The sequence below is a fragment of the Topomyia yanbarensis genome, chromosome 3 (assembly GCF_030247195.1).
Source record: "Topomyia yanbarensis strain Yona2022 chromosome 3, ASM3024719v1, whole genome shotgun sequence".
NCBI lineage: Eukaryota > Metazoa > Arthropoda > Insecta > Diptera > Culicidae > Topomyia > Topomyia yanbarensis.
The window spans coordinates 6,971,962-6,990,946 of NC_080672.1; the positions used below are offsets into that span (position 1 = coordinate 6,971,962).

Here is an 18,985-nt window from a genome sequence, read left to right on the forward strand (position 1 = left end):
TCGCTTTCTCGATCGTTCTCGTGGCGTGCATGAGCCTTTCCTTTCCGTCCGGCTTCTAATGGCATAATCAAAACTAATATGCCAGCTTTCCCCCACCAACTGCTCTCGTCAAGCAACCCAATACGAATAATCATAGGAATAAACATGTAGTGGACCTATATAGAAACTTTTCATTATTTTATTGTTCGGTTGGTGCACCATATTGTCGGCTCTGTGCGGGATGGGCTGAAAATTTTCACTTTTCCGAGTCGTTTTCGAAAGATTTTTCAAAACACTATTTTTCCGTTGATAATGAATGTCCTACATATTCCAAAATTTAATACAACATTGGTACAAATATTTTCGACAAAATGCCGAAAAAATTGATTAAATCCATTCAGTACAACAAAAGATATAAGCGTTAAAAATCTTACATCATTTTTCTTCCGAAATTTTGAAAAGGGGCCCCTATAGTGAAAGGTAAGTCGTTAGTCACGACAAAAAAAAAACTGGGAATTGAGCCATATGTTAAAATTTTGAATATACTCGTTTTAGCTAAGTAAAACTTGCTGTCAACTTGCTTTCTTATTGGCCCAGAATTATCTGTCAAAATAAATTTTCGCAGTTGGCTTTAAAATTGAACTGTTTCTATGTCTATTTTATAAGAAAGGTAAAAACATAGACTAATTAATTATAACCGAATGCGAACGTAAGTTAATTTTTCAGTAAACCAGCGTTCGAATTATTAAGCAGTTACTGTGCCGTAAAGCTGATACGGCGAAGCTAGCCATGCTTTTCCATCCTCACGATAGGATGAACAAATGAACGACGCGAGAGTAGACAAGCAAGCATATAAACATATAACATGATTCTCTCTCAACATATATTCAACCGCTTGTTCGCTCTCCAACCTGTTGCAGATAACAAAACGGAATAATGAATGGATGAATATCATGTCCAGGCCTCCTGAGCTTTCGCTCCACAAACCATTTTATTCCATTGATAAGGATGTAGTGGGAAATGATCGAACCCAATTAACCCAGTGCAGTAGAATGAATGGTTACGCTCTCTTGGTGAATGTAGTTTGAGCGACGCTCTCTCTCATGTCTATTATATATCCACATGCATATATGCTGAGTTCACTATTCAAATGCCGGTGTACAGTGTTGGCAGATATGAGTATAGTTCAGAAGTGTTTGTTTATAAAGTGAATTTAAAAGTTACCCCCGAAAAATGAGTTTATTTTTCTCTAAACATGATTCAAAATTGTTCTTGGATAAAAATCAACAAAAAATGTCCTATTTTTTACCATTCACCGCTACACGCTCCATGCCACTCGTCTATCCATTCGCTGCCAAGACCGAGCCGGTGGGAGAAAAAAAAGCTTTCCATTCCCATTCATTTCTCGCGCGTCGCTAATTCCATCTCATTCGTGTGAGTTGCTTTGGTTGAGCCAGCGGTCTGTCTGCTCGTTTGCCGATGCCGTCGCATAAGCCAAGCCCGTCGAGCGGAGCCGACTTTAGTTCAAGTTTGAAAGTTGCAGCGTTTAGTGGTGCCTTTCGGTACACTTGAAAAGCAAAAGTTTTGTGTGCTGGAGAAAGCTTTTTTATTTGTAGAACGAAATCTCCGATTGTTCTTTGAAGCTTTTGATTGATTGGCGCCGCCGCCGCCTACTTGCTCCGCTGGATTGATTGTGTTTTTTGTTTGCTTGTTGTGATTGTGTAGCTGATCCGGTAACCGGTTCGGTCACTGTGGAGCGATTGCCATAAGAATTCAACGTTTCAAAACGAGACGTCCGGCCCGAAAAAAAAATGGGAGAAGACTAGAAGAAGAAAGTGTAGAGTGTGTAATTAATTTCCTCCCCCCATGCTGCTCGCGGTAGTTCATTAAACTTTTATTCTGTTCCCTCGCCGTGCATCTGTTCTATTGTTTCTCCCATCGTTGAGCGATTGATAGAGTAGAGCAATCTTTGCAGGCGATGTTTGGAAATTTGAACCTGAACCCCGTTTCTACTGATGGTGATTTTTGGGAAGGAAACTAGACGAAAACGTTCGGAAATATATAAGAACCGGTTGAGAAAGGCCGCTTGTAAGCCGCACGCTTCCTCTGATAACCAATCTGTTAGAGCGAATTACGAGTAGTGGATTGTGAGTGGTGCGTGAAGTTTTTTTTTGTGTGGCCGAAATTGGAACACGCGAGCCCCAAGCAGATTGTGCGGCTGGCGGAAGCAACAAGTGTTCCGTGCGTGAGTGCGATTCATCTGAACACTGAAAGAGTGCATCGAGAGAACACGCTCGCGTCTCACCCGGTTGGATTTTTCGCGTATCAACAAGTGGTTGCCTAGTACACACCGTTTGCTTTGATTGTATGAATATTTCGAAACACTTGACGACGAGTGATAAGTTGATGCTGTTTCAGCAATCCAAAGAAAAAGGACAGCCGAGAAACCTGTTTATGGGGACCGAACTGGTCGCCGAAAAGTATTGCAGATTTATCAGATAATAACGACTTATCCATGTGCACGGCACGGTTGAGAAAGCAAACCATATAGTAACCGCCTCGAGGGTGATTTAATATCAAAAAATATAGTGAAAATAAAACGGAAAGAAAATAATTAGAGCTAATTAGTAGTGGTTTAGTTTCGTTTTCCACACTTTGGTTTGAAAGTAAGTTTGGGATTTCTTGCTGCACCGAAACAGAAATCGATTCGGTACCAAAATCCGAGTGTGGTGTACGGATAGTACCGAGAGAAAAGTGCTTGTAAAAGAAAGAGTGGAAAATTATCCAATTTCGGCTCGAGCGGTAAATCAAATTGCCGTCGTGAATCGCAGTGAACGGTGGAGGAACAACCGATTAGAAGCTAAATCGCTAGTGCAACAGTAAGTGGTGTGGATTTTCCGACCAACCTAGTTTCGTTCGTATTCCGTGTGTGCGACCAGTGACGAGCCCCTCGGTGGCCGCCCGAAAAAGCCTGCAAGCTGGATTACTTAAATATGGATTTCGACGACGGGGACCTGAAGGAGCTCTGGGACACAGATCTCGATGCGGTGAGTCGGTTTTATAAGTGCCATAAAACTAGCTGCCGGCCATGAAAATTGCTTCCATATGTTGCCAGTGCGTCACTAATGGCACTGTTTTTTTTTTCTCGTCTTGTTATCGACCGCCTTGCACTCAAACCGGTGCAATGTCTGAAAAGTGCCACTCATCAAGCCCATCAGTTGATGCAATCTACGAATTGGTTGGTCTAAAAAACAAAATTGAAATTTGCTACTTCATCACTTCTCCGGCGGATTGTTTCGCGGTGTTCTCTGCTCAGCCCCGAGACCCGGAAGAAAGGAAACCTAAATGTTAATCAACAGTTGGTTACCGAAAGAAAAATTTCTCCTCATTCGAGAGATTTCGACACTAGTTTGAAGCGGGCCGGCCGGCGTGCCGAGTAATTTGGCCACTTGTAGGATTTTAAATCTTATCAGTGTACATAGCTCGTTACCAGTGTACAGTGCCGAGTGCCTGGAAATGCCGACGGCTTGGTACTGACTGACCATTATTAATAGTCTGCAATAGTGAAGCACGTGGGTAGCCGCTTTTATCAGTTGATATATAGTACGGTCGACGGGAAACCACGGCCAAAGATGTAATGGCTTGTTGAGATAAGCATTTAGGGGTATTTATACAGCCGAAGATAATCTTATCGTGGCCCAAAGTTTCTATAGGTATAATCGTAGCTGTAATGAGTTATCTATAACAGTAATTGGATCAAATCGGGTGTAAGAATGAGGTGCAAAGACATACATCTGGTGTGGTCATTAGTTAATTTCAATTTCTATGCTATACTGATGGTAACCATCGAAGCTTGCCATGAGATTTTTGGTTGCGAAAACATCCACAAGCGTAGGAAAGAAAAAGCCACATTTTAAAATTACGGTGCTAAACAGTGAATATTTTGGTTTTATAGATAGTGAAATGTGGGGCAGTTTTTGGTTTTCCTCATTTATTGTTACGTCACAATTATTGAGCGCTGCTGTTGTAGGACATTCGTTTGGTAGGAAGAGAAAATAGAAAATTTTAGCAAACTGAGCATGGATGTAATGTAGGGTTATTGAGCTCATTTTATTCCAAGTTTTTTGTGCATTAGCAAATTATGCTATTATTTAAGGGAGTGTCTGCTATTTTTGTCGAACGTATGGGATCTAATGATTGGATAAAAATTGAATTCTTGATTTAAATGGGCGCTACTGGTGTTTGTAATTGGTGAAGAGAAACGTTTTTATTAGCCAGAAGAAAACTTTTGGTTGATAAACGGGTAAGTTTGTAATCGGAAAAGTTTATTGATCATTATGTTTTATCTAATTGTAAGCAACTAGAGAATACACCCAGGTGGTCGGATTGCAGAAAACATTCTAATAACGTTGCAGCTCGATAGTTGACAGAGTTGTGAATAATGCTGATTTCGCTGTTTAGTTCACAGTCGCTCTAGGTTCGCTCGAATCTGTAATTTTTACATGGATTTATAAACTTTAGAGCGAAACTAATGCTGAATTCGGTTTTAGATCAGAGTCGCCCTAGGTTCGCTCTAATATTTACAAAATCCATACAAAAGTGACAGCTCAGAGCGAACCTAGAGCGACTCGGTTCTAAAAACGAAATCAGTATAAAGTAATTCGAATCTAAAACCGAAATTAGCTTAAGAGACAACGATTTTTCTTCATAAAACTTTTTTTTTAATAAGTGTGTATAGAAAGTTGGTATTTTCGACAAATTTGTAGTAAATACTTCTGCAAGGCACTTTGCTGAGGCAGCCAAGGTGTTTTTTTCGAAATGAATTTTTAAGTGTAAATTATATGGAGGATCATGATCATGGTAGTGAAACGCAGCGTTTTAAGTTTTTTTCAGCGGAAATTCACGAGTGTATCACATTGCAGTGCACAACTGGCGATTGGTTTTATCGTAGTGTTAAGGTTTTGTAATTATTCCCGCTTCAGGATGAAAATTTACAAGTGTATCTCACATGAGTGAATATATTTTGTGTTTAACAGAATAAGTAAGTCGATCTATTGAAGCAAAAACAACACATTTCAGGATGATACTTGTTATACAATAAAGGTGTTTTCAAACTTCTGGTCTTCTGTGAACGTTAATTAATACCCTATAGTTTATAATGTGTATGCTCAATAATCTTTTTTTATAAAACTCCATTGTGTTTTCGAATGTCAAAGTTGGACAAAATTCAAACCAAAATATGAGCAATACATATTAGGGACGATCCATAAATGATGTAGCATTTTCGGGGGGATTTTTAACACTTCCTCCCCCATTGTAGCATTTCGTCACAAACCTCTAAATACCTCCTGGTAATTACGTAGCTTGACGGTAATTCTCCCCGCCCCCCTTGTCCCCGTAAAATTAAAAAAAAAAATAAAAAACGATGTTAGTTATTCCCCATTAAAAAGCTACGAGCATGACATGACCCCCTACCCCCCTGCCGTCACACATCATCACAAAAATACTCCCCCTCCCCCATATAATGCTACGTCATTTATGGATGATCCCTTATTAATTTTCTCTTCTAAATCACTAATTCTTGTTTCGGATTGTAAACGAATGGCCATAAGAGGTGTGAAAGATAAAATAGAAGAAATCGGTGAAACAAAAATTCTGCTGGTAGTTCAAGGTATGAAATTTCATACGCTAGGCTTAACCGATATCTTTTTTCCTAAGGCTAAATTATTTCCTCTTTAGGACCAGGACCGAATTCACAACTTTCTCGCTGATTTTAACGTTGAATCAATGCATTCAAGGCTAACAAATGCTTAATACGTAGCAAATCATACTTGGTTCCATCCAGAACTTTTTTAATGTAATTTCTCGTAAGAAAATAACATAGTTTGAGGGAAAGATGGTTTGATGCAACGAACCAATCATGAGACAAAACGGCATGAGAGGGGAGAGAAGTGTTAAAATCATTCAAAAAAGCTGCTAAATGAATGATCTAGTAGGGTTGAAGATATTATTCGATTTTATGCTGAATATAAAGATTTTAGTGGAATTTTCTATGTAATGATTTTTTGATATCCTATCAGCCCAGCGTATGAAATTTCATACGTTAGTTTTTTTCGCAACAAAACGTTCCAAAGTGGTTATTTTACTTTTCCCATGCTTAATTCTGCATAATATGAGGGCTCAGAAAGTTTTATAAATTAATTTATAAATTACCAAAAGTTTTAACATAGCTGGGTTGTAATGGGTTAATATACCGGTTCAAATATGTATTTAATCTTTTTGCTTTGCTGATAACATAGGCGTCGTTCTACTACTCTATCCGAATTTGAGGCTTTAAGAAACAAAATCAAAGTTAAATTAGAAAATTGCTACTTCATGAGCCTCTAAAACTTTTTGGAAGCTTTATTGGCTGTCTCAGTTCAATCCCATCCGGATCCTTTCTTTCTAGTGTCTGCGGTTTAGGCTTAGGTATGATATCGTTTGGTTCTCATCCGAGAACGATTGAAGCTGTACCAGACTCAAGCAAAAATTTGAGGACATTATCCGGAATCCGATGATGTGCGATACAGTAATATCTGGATACGGTCCAGCAAGTTTATGTTCGTGTTTAGGCATCTGATCGGGCATATGGATTAGCAACTATGAACTGAAACCCAGTTTTTTGTTACAATCAATATGAAGAATTACTAGGAAAAGCATTAAAAACGTTGTCTTTCTTCCATTAAGTCAGATAAGTGCTCTGTACATTTTTTGGATAGCTACTACCATCAGGCCCGTTGCGAGAGGTTGACCGGACTGGCATCTGCTAGGGGCGCCAAGCTGAAATCTTGATCTGCTTTATAAAATAAGTGAGAATAAGGGTGCCACTTTCATGTGAAAATTCTTGTAAAACGTATCTCTCATTTCCTCAGTTTCGTAGAAACATAAATGGGACACACCGCCCTTAATGCAGTAAGAATGATCGTAAACTAGATCGATTATCATCAAGAAGACAACCCCATACCATACTGTGAGACTTAAAGTCTCCTCGGTACTAGAAAAGTTTCGTAATTAGGTACACAAAGTTATCAGATCCCAACCGGTTCTGCACTAGGTTGAATTTCTGGTTAAAATGTTGAGTTCTTTTAAAGATTTTTGATATGCCTGGAAGCGCTGAAAACTCATTTCATCTCAAATTCCTAATACCAGTAGCTGTTTGCTTCGGCTTTGTGTCAGCGCTTCGTCCAGCTGTTATATTTGCCAGGTTTTCAAGAGAAAAATTTTTGCTTTTACAAGAAATTTCATCTACCTGTAGTTTTTAAGAACAGTAACAGGTGTCCTCATAAAGAGAATGTCTGAACCAAATTTTTCCTGTGCCAAGAGAGCATAATGATTTGTTGTGGTGAACGGCGTAGCGTCTTTTAAGAGAACATTTCGGATTCTCCAGGCGCTGTTTGTACACTGGGCATAGTAAGAGATCATGTGAACTTTTGCCGTAATAGGCACATTTTTCAGCATTTCCAATGCAAAAGTTATCCTAATGACTTTCTGCGCCCTTTCCGAACCGGGTCTTTTGCTGCAATGACCCGTTAGTTTCTACTTAGTGCAATGCGCGACGCGAGTTACAAATAACCGAATAGGCAAACTAACCTTATCGAACAAGACGTAATCAGGCAATGCAGTCCCACCAAGGGCACCCGATGGTAGAAGATACATACAGTTTTGTCCTATCCTGTGCAATTACCGTACAAAATTTTCGCTCACTGCAACCAGGGATGCTTGAAACAGCAAGCGATACTTGAAAAATAAACCCCGTGCCTCAGTAGATCCACGCATGACACACTTGCGTCGGTGACCACACCGTTGATCTTACATTTGTGGGCGGGCATGTATACGCGGTAGTCCCTCATAAAGTACTTGTCAACAGTAATGTCATTTGATTACTTTAGCAGGATTTTCTCGGCGAACTTTCGAGATATCTATCACGGGTGAAAATTTCTGCACCAGTTCTTTCGAAATTTTAAGAAATCATTGTCGAAGTCTTTGATGGCGAATCTTGTTCGACATTCGCTTTACCATCAGCTGGATTTTTTTCTGGGAAGCTCATTTATGCACGACGGCCGTGAGCTCGACACAAATTGAGTACTTCAAGAACACGAAGAACTCTTCGAAAATTATGTGAGATTCAAGAAATCGAAGGACGAGCCAGAGCATAGCAAAGTCTAAAGTATGGCCAATATTCTGCTAACCTCCGACAATTTCCAAGCATATGCAGGATTTGTTATTCGGCTTTGCGAAAGATTTTGGTGTCGCAGCGTGCTCTGTTGATCATCGTTTGAGGCCTACACGCACCCAAAGACGCTGAAATTCGTATTGCTCTGTAATCCAAACTAGAAGGTAATCAAACAATGACGCTCGATAATCTCACTGCTGAGTGTCATCGCATAATAAATATTGCGTAAGGGCATTGTTAAAAGTTATTAATTTGAACCTTTCAAATCGCCGGAGATGGATGGAATACTGTCATTACTGCTATAAAGAAGCAAACATTCCATACCTGATGAGAACCTTTATGGCAAGCCTAATACTAAACTGTATACCTGCAAGCTGGAGACAAACAATGGTAATATTTATGCCAAAACCTGGAAGCGCGATACGTCACTTCCAAAATCCTTTAGGCAAAAAAAAAAATGATTGACTTACACATTAAAGCTGAGTACTTAACAAATTCTCCACTGAGTGAATTTTAATTCGCATATCAAAGCAACATATGAACAATAGATGCATTATACATGTTGGTTGGAAAACTAGAGAATTCTATTGAAACAAAAGAAATCTCACTTTCGGCTTTTCTCGACATAGAAGGAGCTTTCGACAGTGCATCTCATAGTTGGATGCGGAATGCTATGTGAAAACATGGGTTTAATATTTGCACAATAAATTGGATCAACTCAAACAAATAAGGGATACCCTCAAGGCGGAGTTCTATCGCCCTTTTGTGGTCATTAGTTATAGACTAGCTATTGAAATCAATAACGGAAAAGAGAAACGGAAGGATTGGATTTGCAGATGATGTTGTAATCCTCGCGAGGGGAAAGTGTGACTATGTTACCTCAAATAGAATGGAATCTGCGTAAACTTCGCTTCGAAGTAGTGTAAATTAGGAGAGCTTACTCGAAAAAGGAAATATTCCATATCAACACTTTTGCTCAACGGATTAGTAATTGAAATGTCCTCTGGTGTACAGTATCTGGGATTGATACTAGATAAAAATTAAACTGGAATGCTCGCATTGAACAAGGCAACTAGTGCTCTTTGGGTGTGCAGTAGAACAATTGATAAAACATGGGGTCTCATACTAAGTATGATTCACTGGTTATACTCTACAAACCAAGAATAGCATATGACCAAGAATAGCATATGACTTAAAACAAGAGAGACATCATCTCAAAAAAGCTGGGTAACCTTCGAAGATTTGTTTGTGGAGCCAATACCGGTGCCGTGCGAAGTACTCCATCCAAATTAGATGCAATGATGCGACATTCCTTCCGCTACATCAGATGATACAACATGAGGTGGAAAAAAAGTGCATTCAAAATGAGCCGTCATAAACAATTATTATCTGAAGATTTAACAGGACATCTTGCGGTTCTGAATGATTTGTCTATGAATAACCTCGTCATTGCAAATGAAAACTGGCTGCATGCGATGCCGTACTTTGAAACTATTTATAAAATTATTGAGACTGAACGGTCAACCTGGGAACATGGTGGCCCTAGTCTCCGCTCAGTAATTTTCTACACAGATGGGTCAAAAATGAACCATTTGACTGGATCTAATATTACAGGACCAGGATTAAACGCTAGTATCCTTATGGGATACTTAGCGATGATTTTTCTAGAATGATTTTAGATGAAAGCAAGCTCATCAGATTTCACGCCAATCAACTTCGTTCTCAAAGGGACACTATAATCGAGGCCCGCCCTGAAGAAGCTGTTTCCGATCATCAGTTTCCGTTCAGTTGCACGTTCTACTGTAGGACTTACATTTTCCAGAAGGCTCCCGGTCAACTAGCTTCTTCAGCATCAAATCAGACCAAAGAAACTCTTGCTTCTGTTGTTCTCCGTCGAGCTACCCTTATCCGACGGATGCCAACTAGGTACTTGTGATTGTCCTCGATATGATTATTGGTGTCGTGAGCTGAATGAAAAGATTGTTCTAAACAAGAGTAAGATGACGTGCCAGCTACAGAGGTTATTGCTTCAGTATATCATGGCTTTGGTCGCACCGGAAGCATATTGACTGAGTGAGTCCCATAAGGAAGCATTGTGGCGCCATTCTTATTCATGCTGTTCTTAATCTTAACAACAATACAAGTAGGAAATCATTAACAGTTAATTTGTTTAAGTTTAAACTTCAGGTAACTGTATTGTTGGTAGATCTTGTATTTGGGATTTGACGTCTTACTTAATTGGAATTAAAGAGACCGTTGCAAATTAGGAAATAAGCTTAGTAATTCGTCGAAGAAATAACATCATTAGTTGCATAGTTGATGCGGTGTACTCGGTGAAATGCACACTCATATTTATCCCGCTGAGAAACGCGGGAGAATGAAATTAATTCGTTCGAAACAACACAAATCGTCATAGCATGTGACTTGCAGTGTATCGAGTCCAATTTAAGCTGTCCTCGACTTTCGTAACTTGGCAACTTGTGAGTTATATGGCAATTGACGATTGGCAATACGAACCAATTAACACTGTACTGAATCAATTCGATGAACCGTTAAGTTAATTAGGGCTTCGTGTAAGATATAGACATTTTTTGATTTCTTCAAGAATAACGGAGATTTTCTGGATTGGATTATTGCCAATTCTAATTAAGAAATTAAGAGATTCTTGAACTCATGATTTTTAGATTCATTTATCACTATAAGTGTATCGAAAGTAAGTTGAAACCATTTATAACACTCCTATTCGTACATACGTAAAGCTAGTGATCCGTGCTCACCTGCATTCGACGTGTTTATCTGTCAAAAATGAAATCATGAACTGTTTGGTTGTTATATTTTCATTTAGAAATGTAGCTAATTCTGAAGGAGAAAAATGCTAATCGTGGACACATGGCTGCGCGAAAAGGGTGTCATGATGAATAATTTAGCAAAGCGCTTCTGTGAAATCGATTATTAACAAATTCGGAGAACACTATTCGTATGATGGTAGATCATCATACGAATAGTGTTCTCCGAATTTGTTAATAAAAAGAGAAGAAAACCAGGACCGGCTGACCCAAATTTGAACCGAAAGGTAGTTAAACTCATCAATCCAAATATCTCGATGTAGATTCGTGATTTGGCTCGAAAGGCTAGAACATGTGTAGGGATGGTTCAAAGGATTAAAAAGCATCACAACATGATGACATATGAGCACCCGAAAATAAAAATTGCAAGGACCGTAAAACCCGTTTCAAATATATTAGAATATAAAAACCATATAAGAATCAGACTGGGACTCTTCTTCGTAAGGGTCGTATTCGGTTAAAAAACCTTTAGTATAAACACCGGAAAAGACATATCGGATTCTTACAAAGTAGTTTTTTTAGCCGACCTTTAATCTTGAACATCGCGATATGCGGATGCTCCTGCGTACGGTTTTTTGTATTATAATATATAATAGAAACGGGCTATACGAAGAATGTTCTGTCCTTGCGACTTTTCGGTTGCTCAAATAAGAAGCAAAAAATATCAAAACAAAGTGCTGAGCAAAAATCTAGACCAAAACCAGGCCCTGAAGTTATATAACCGGATTTTGCAACTACCTTCTTCGTGTATTTCGATGGATGATGAAACGTATGTGAAAGAGGACTCCAGGACACTTGTAGGGCCACAATGTTGTACGAAGATCATTGGCGAGGATGTTATTTATCTCGAGAAGTCGATCCATTTGCAAAAAAATTTCTTGTGTGGCAAGCACTTAAAGTCATGATCTTTCTACACTAAGGGAACCATAAATGCCTATGTTTGCTGTACTGAGTTTTGCAAAAAAGGATGCTTCTGTTATACAAGAAGCACAATATTCCACTATTGCTTTGGCCTGATTTAGCTTCAGCACATTATACCAAAACCACAGGCTATATGAGAATAAGGTAGATTTTGTATATGAAGATATCAATCCGCCTAATTATCCACAGCTTCGTTCTAGTAAACAATACTGGGATATCGTGAAACGTATCTTCAAGAGGAAAGATAAACTAGTTAAGTCCATGCCAGAGTTAAAAAATATTGGAATGCTGCGTCCAAAAAATGCATTGACAACACTATCCAAAACCTTATGAAAGGAATCAAATTTAAAGTCAGACAATTCGTTGAATAATTTTTTTCTGTTTGAAAATGTTACTGTTATTAAAATAAGACTTTAAATACATAATAAAACTTATGTGTAAAATTGAGTTTATGGATTTGGGAAAGCGAACCAGAAACCTTTTTCGGTCTCATATTTAGGATGCGCAGTCTTCTCTAATTGGAAATTAAAAAGACCATTGCAAATTAGAAACGAGCTTAGTAATTCGCCGAAGAAATAACATAATTAATTACATAGTTAATGCGGCATAGAGGTACTCGGTGAAAGGCACGCTTGCAAAGAGCTCACATTTATCCCGCTGAGAACCGTGGGACATTGAAATCGATGACTTGCAGTGTGTCGAATCCAATTTAAGTAGTCCTCGGCTTCCGTAACTATAGGCAACTGGTGAGAGATGTTTGATCACAAGCAACGGATGGATGGCAATACAAACCAATTAACGCTGAAAATGAATCAATTCGATCAACCGTTAAGATAATTAGGATTTTATTTAAAGCAATAAAGCTTTGGTACTATGTTTATCTTTGCGGAGTTGTTTGCCTTCTGTTCCATCAATAGACTTCGCCGCCGATTCTTTTCGTACAGGACAACAATAGAGATCTTTAATTTGGGATAATTTTCTCCTTTTTTCATCATGAATAGAGATAGCAAACACTGCTTTAACTCATGTGTTCAAATGAGTGGAATGAATAGAGGTGACTTAGGGCACAGTTACCCTACCTAAACAAATCGTTTCCGTTGTGTTGCCATCCGTTATCAGAGGAAGCAATTCTTGCTTCATTGACCACATTAGATGATAGACAATTGCAAAGATACTCCTACGCAGCGCGGAAGACACCCCTACGTGTAGCTACCATCTGCGGCACAGCCTACTGCTCGCTGGTAGGAAAAATACAATTTTTAACAAACAAAAGCAGAAGTATGTCAGAAAGTTCGCGTTCCTGGAAAACCTGTGCCGCCAACTTGTCGCGTCTGAAGTTTCTCATTTTCGCGAAGGAAGCAGCCCTGGCACCGCACTATGTCTGTCTGTCAAGAGCGTGTACCAGCCGAAAGGCCATAATTTAATTAGCAAAACAAGACATGTCGACACCATCCCCTCCACCTTATAACCGAGAGGAGAAGGAGGAGAGAGGGAGTCATCTCGTCTCGACTTGCTTCCTTCCTGGAAGTGAGCTAATCACCATCAACCGAATTCGTACCGTACGACTAGCTTTATCGTATCATGGCAGGAATAAGATTGGTTATACTTATCAGCAAACAAATTGTGAGATGACAACTGAAAACATTTCGTTGCCCTAGTATTATGCTGAACTCACTCGGTTTGTACTGGTGTACCGGGAATCTCCATTAATAGCGAAAATAATCGTTTTCTTATCATCTCATCCGCGCGAATGAATCGTCGCGGTTGTCGGCGTCGCTGGAGGTGATTGCAGTAATTTCTACAAAATACTACCGTAATACCGACACATTTTGTTTACCCCGCCCCGGTCATCAAGGTAAGCCATGTGCGCAAATTTCGGCGTTTTTTCTGGGACTTTCCTGGTCCGACGAGAAGGAGTGCCGTAAATCAAATGCAGATTATAAATGTACAGGTGGTGGATTGCGTCTTTTTTGGCGTGTTTTCGACCAAATGGCCCCGAACTTGTTTACAACGTGCGGTAAAGCCAGCATCACTCCGCTTGTGTTTGTATGCAAACTTGTTATCTTGTTACAATCTTTGTTTAGGAATTACATGCAGTTTCCTGGGAATTTTTGTGGCTGTTTGCTGTGGGTTTGGAACTGTATCGCGTTTTGCAGTGGTTGAGTTGTTTATTTTTTTATTATAGCAAGATCTGTCTGTCCACAGCAGAACCTTCTATTTGCTTCTAAGACTGGCTTATTTGGAATTTGGAATAGGAATTTGTAATTTTCGTCAGATTTCCGAGTATGTTGGGAGACTCGAACAATACGCGTTAATGATATGACCTTTTCATTACTACTCTAACTTTAAATTTTAAAACTTACTAGTCTTTAGTTTCTCAAAAATAGTCTGGTCTGGGATTGTCTTAGATTAACTTACATTCTAAAATTCAATTTTCAGTTCTCATGATGCAATTGATTCGTAATCGGTATTTTGCTAATAATACGACTAATGTTGGTCAATGAGCTCTTCCTTTAGCTTGTCGAGTATCTGATCAATGTTGCAAATGATTACAATGTTGATTTTTGCGATCAATAGATATGGACAACACTTCCGGAATAGGGTATCTTCTCGACACTATTATTGTATTGTATGGGGGTAGTCTCTTTTCTCCACATCACCAGCACAGCTCGGCTTTTCTTAAAGAACATTGATAGAAACTGATTCAAAAGCGCCCCTAATATCTGAACATACTGATGTTATTTGCTTTTTGAAAGCATAGGCCATTTGAACGTCGGTTGAGTCTCTTTGATTTTGCGGAAACCAAATTGGTATATCTTACAGTATTTCTGACCCGGTGAAGATCACTCGATACGAGTTTGAATGAACATAGGATTTTGTAGCGTCATTAGCGAACGATGCTGGAGGGAATTTCTTGCAATCCTGCGCACCTTCATGAATCCCTCCCATGGCAGTCAGCTGCTGGACATAACAGTTTCGTCTCAATCACCTATGATCATCTGAACACTAGTCGATTGGAATTTCACCCTTTCGACCCGGTGACTTCAACTAACTAAATGAAGGAAACTCACCGCCGAATCAACGCGCCCCAGTACCTTTGTTGCACCGGCGCTCCAATCTGATGTACATCACTAGTTTCTCTGGGTGTATTACGAGAACGTACGGGGGACGAGAGCGAAAGCGCAAGCATTTTCACTGGAACTCTCCTCCCGTTATTATGATGTCATCGACTTGGTTGCGTGACAACGTATTCTGTTCAGAGCTTTCGCTGAGCTATATGATATACCGCTGCGATCGCAACTATGCATCTAGTTACCTTCGCCGTGAGGGTTATCTTTTGAAAACGCTGAAGAACAATCTAGCAGGTTCTCTATTGAGCTTATCCGGAGTTGAATATTTTGAGAAGTACGTATCATCCTTTCGCATCAGTCTATCTTTATTTCCTGAATATATTTGAGGCCACACAGCGACCCTTATTTGCATAAAACTATTTCGAACTATATCGGACAAAGCCAGCAGTTCTCGTGATCTTTTTCACGAAACTCGGAATTTTATTCATGAATCCATTCAATCCTCGTGAACTCATTCATGATGCCTAATATATAAGCACCATTTACCGTGCTCCTGAAATAATTCACAAATTCACGTGAACTAATTTCACAAAATTTGGAGTATTAGTCGTGGAATCATTCTTGTTCCGTACACTTTTTCATGAAATATCCAACTGCTAGCGACCAAGAATAGGTACGAGCTGTAGATACGAAAAAAACTATTAAGACCTCGAACATCGTTATTCATTTGATACGGTTCAGTGTGATGTCTGGATAGAAAACGAAAACTGCGCTGAGCGCCACAAATCATTTTCGTGATATAGTTTACAGAACAAGATACCGCGAATCAGTCACACTGTTATTATTCAGCTTACCTTGTCACGTTACTCCGAGTAAAAAACCGATAGTAACCAAAAAACAGATTGCGATAATGCGAAGAGAAATTACGAATACCACGATGAAGCTGCTGATATCATGTCACATTACTCCATGTGTCAAATTCGAAAGTAAGCTGTAGAATTAAATATCACGAAAAGATGAACAGAAATTACAAAAATCGTGACTAAGATCCTGAAATCATAAACAAAAGTCACACAACTCGTGACAAAAATATCAAAAATCGTCACTAAGATCCTGCACTCATGAACATTAACATGAATCCCTACTCGTGACTAAAATATCACGACAACATAAACAGAAATTATGAAAACCATGACAAAGTTGCTGCAATCATGGACATAAATCACATTACTCGTGATTGAAATATACAAAATCGTGACTAGGATCTTGAAATAATGAACATGAATCACTTCACTCATGACTGAAATATCACGATAATGTAAATAGAAATTACGAAAATCGCGACTAAGATCCTGACATCATGAACGTAGATCGCTATTCTGACATACAAATCAGATAGTAAACTCATGAATAAAATAACACGGTAACGTGATAAGAAATCACAAAAATCGGGGATTAGCTTCTGAAGTCATCAAAATCGTTTGACTGTCGGCTGTGTATTCACAAATTATGAACAAAGAATTGTATCCCTAGTTTTAAAACACCTGTGAAATTTCTCATAAATATGTTTTCCCCCTTTTGTGTACCAAACTATATTGTTAGATTTGAGATAGCTGTAAATATTTCCTAAAAAACTATTACTATTGAATTCCTTGTTTTAAAATTTTTCATAAAAAAAATCTTTTGCCCCCTCTCTTGTATATAGAATCTTATTTCTAGTCTTAAGATAGCTGTAAAAATTTTCTCTTTTAAAAAAAAAATATTTCAACATTGTAACCTCCTAGTTTTAAAATATCCAAAATGTAAAAACAAAAGAATTTGGCACCGCCAAGCTAACGCATTTGTGCCTATCAAATAAACGAAATGAATAAAAAAAATTATGAACAAGACTTATAACAAAAACTAAACATATCCAGCGAACATCAGTAACCCAACCAAACATTCGAATGTAACGCCACGTATATAGTCGGGCCGAACTAGTTTTGTGGAAACACAAATAGTTTCATCGATACGAGGTTTATTATTCATAATCTCAGTAACTCGGTCACGGTTTTCGTAAATCGTTCGGGTTACGAAATAGCTATCATTTTTTCGTAAATTTATGAACGGATTTTTTCCGTGTAGGCACCACTTCAGTGGGGATTGTACTCATGCTCTTTTTATTTTGTATTAATCGTTCATGTTTTTTTTCATTGCTGCTTTTTCTTGCTTTTCTTTCTCGGTATATCTGACTTGCTCAGGTCTGCTGCAAATATCGTCACCTGTTGAGACACGAACCGATCCGGGGGTGTCGACCATAATGACTTATATCTCTTTACAACTACCTTCGCAGGGTTTCTCATCCTTCTTGGCGCTACTCGTTCCTATTTATTTGCTTGCTGCTGTTGAGAATTTCTCGGCGGCGGTATTTCTCCCGATACAGAGCCATTTAGCTGTCAGTCACTCCGACGGAGAGATCATCGGCTGTAAAATTTCTGCAGGTAGCGATATCTCGATTTTCTCTGACATCATGCTTTTTTTCCTCAGATCCCGTAGATAGCCCGCAGTCCAACCATTGCTGTGTAGCTGATCTACTCACAATTAGTGCTAATATCGAAACATGCCGAAACGTGAACCGACTCAGAGATGCCGACCAACCTAACTTACATCCCTTTCTAGCCACTTTCGCCAGGTTTCTTCCTTGGTTTTTTCAACGACTTGTTTCCAAAGATAAACTCAAGATTTTTACATCCCATACAAGCAATTGAAAAAATGTCGTTCAGCAACCGTGAACCGGTCAACACAATAATGGTATGCTTTTGTTCTCCCCTTGTTAACAGGCGTCGATCGTGCCGGCAAAATTTCATGGATACACATCAAACAAACGTTGTGAAAATCATGATGTAAACATGTAGATTTGCTCGGTTGCAATTAGAACTTATCATGCATACGGATAATTCGTTTTTCCAGCTAAGAGGACGACTAGAACTAGAGCAGGTGGCTTCTTTTTCATATGTAAATTAGCTCGGTTAGATTCCTTAGGAAAAATTGGACGGAATCGAGTATTTACAATTGGAAAGACTTGATTCCCTAAATTGAACAAACGCTATTTTTAAGCACGTCCTTCGGGATTAAAACAATTTTTACAAGAATTTTACATACATAAAATGCAAATCATGAAACCTTTCGGATTACTCGGCTACTTTTTTCGGATGGTATAATTCAATTATAATTCAAAACGACGCGTATATTGACGCAGCTTGATGGTGAACCGTTTTCATCGAGGGTTCATTGGGTTGGCATTGTGTTGGTACATGGAAAATCCCTGACCACTCTATCTTGAGTTTATCTTTGTTGTTTCTACAGTAACCGAAATCGAATTACACGGCTTGCTGTATAATTTCATTAATTAATTTTTAAAAGTAATTCAAAACCCTCATGAGGAGGGTTTGAACCCCTAAAACCCTCCCCTTGCGCACGGGCCTGATTTATTCCAATCGATTGATGGCCGTGATTTTGACTTGATCTACTGCAGTCTTACAACGAGTTTGATTGACAGTGCAACTGCGTTATGTAGGAAAGACTTCGCGAAAATATTCCGAGAAAACGTGCCAATAAGCAGATGGATCACAAACATCCATGGTGCAATTCTGAAACTCGCCGCATGCGTAATATTCTACGTATACAGCGTAAACGATATTTTCGCCATAAAACCGACACAAACCAACGTACGTACAAAAAAGAAACGGTCATATGCCCACCGTTGTCCCACAAAGCGGTCATGTTGGCCCACTTATTTTTATACTATTTATCAACGTTCTCTGTAGTCGTATCGTGTCAGGACAATTGTTATATACAGATGATCTCAAAATCTTTCAAACTATCGCTACGGAACTTGACGCTGCGGTACTACAAGAAGACATCGGCACTCTTCCAGACTGATGCTCGCTTACCGGTATGGAAGTCCATTTTAGTAA

The 18,985-nt window shown here is 38.9% G+C and overlaps 1 protein-coding gene across 3 annotated transcripts in view; it reads left to right on the plus strand.

Annotated features, from left to right (window-relative positions):
* Positions 1-1,496: 1,496 nt before the first annotated feature.
* LOC131693787 (cyclic AMP response element-binding protein A) overlaps positions 1,497-18,985 on the plus strand; it is a 359,187-nt gene continuing 341,698 nt past the window's right edge. For all 3 annotated transcript variants that reach the window (XR_009306329.1, XM_058981924.1, XM_058981925.1), the window contains exon 1: positions 1,497-3,026. Coding sequence is in view for 2 of the 3 variants with exons in the window: in XM_058981924.1 (XP_058837907.1) it covers positions 2,973-3,026 (54 nt within the window). In the remaining variant the exon portion in view is untranslated. The remainder of the gene's footprint in view (positions 3,027-18,985) is intronic.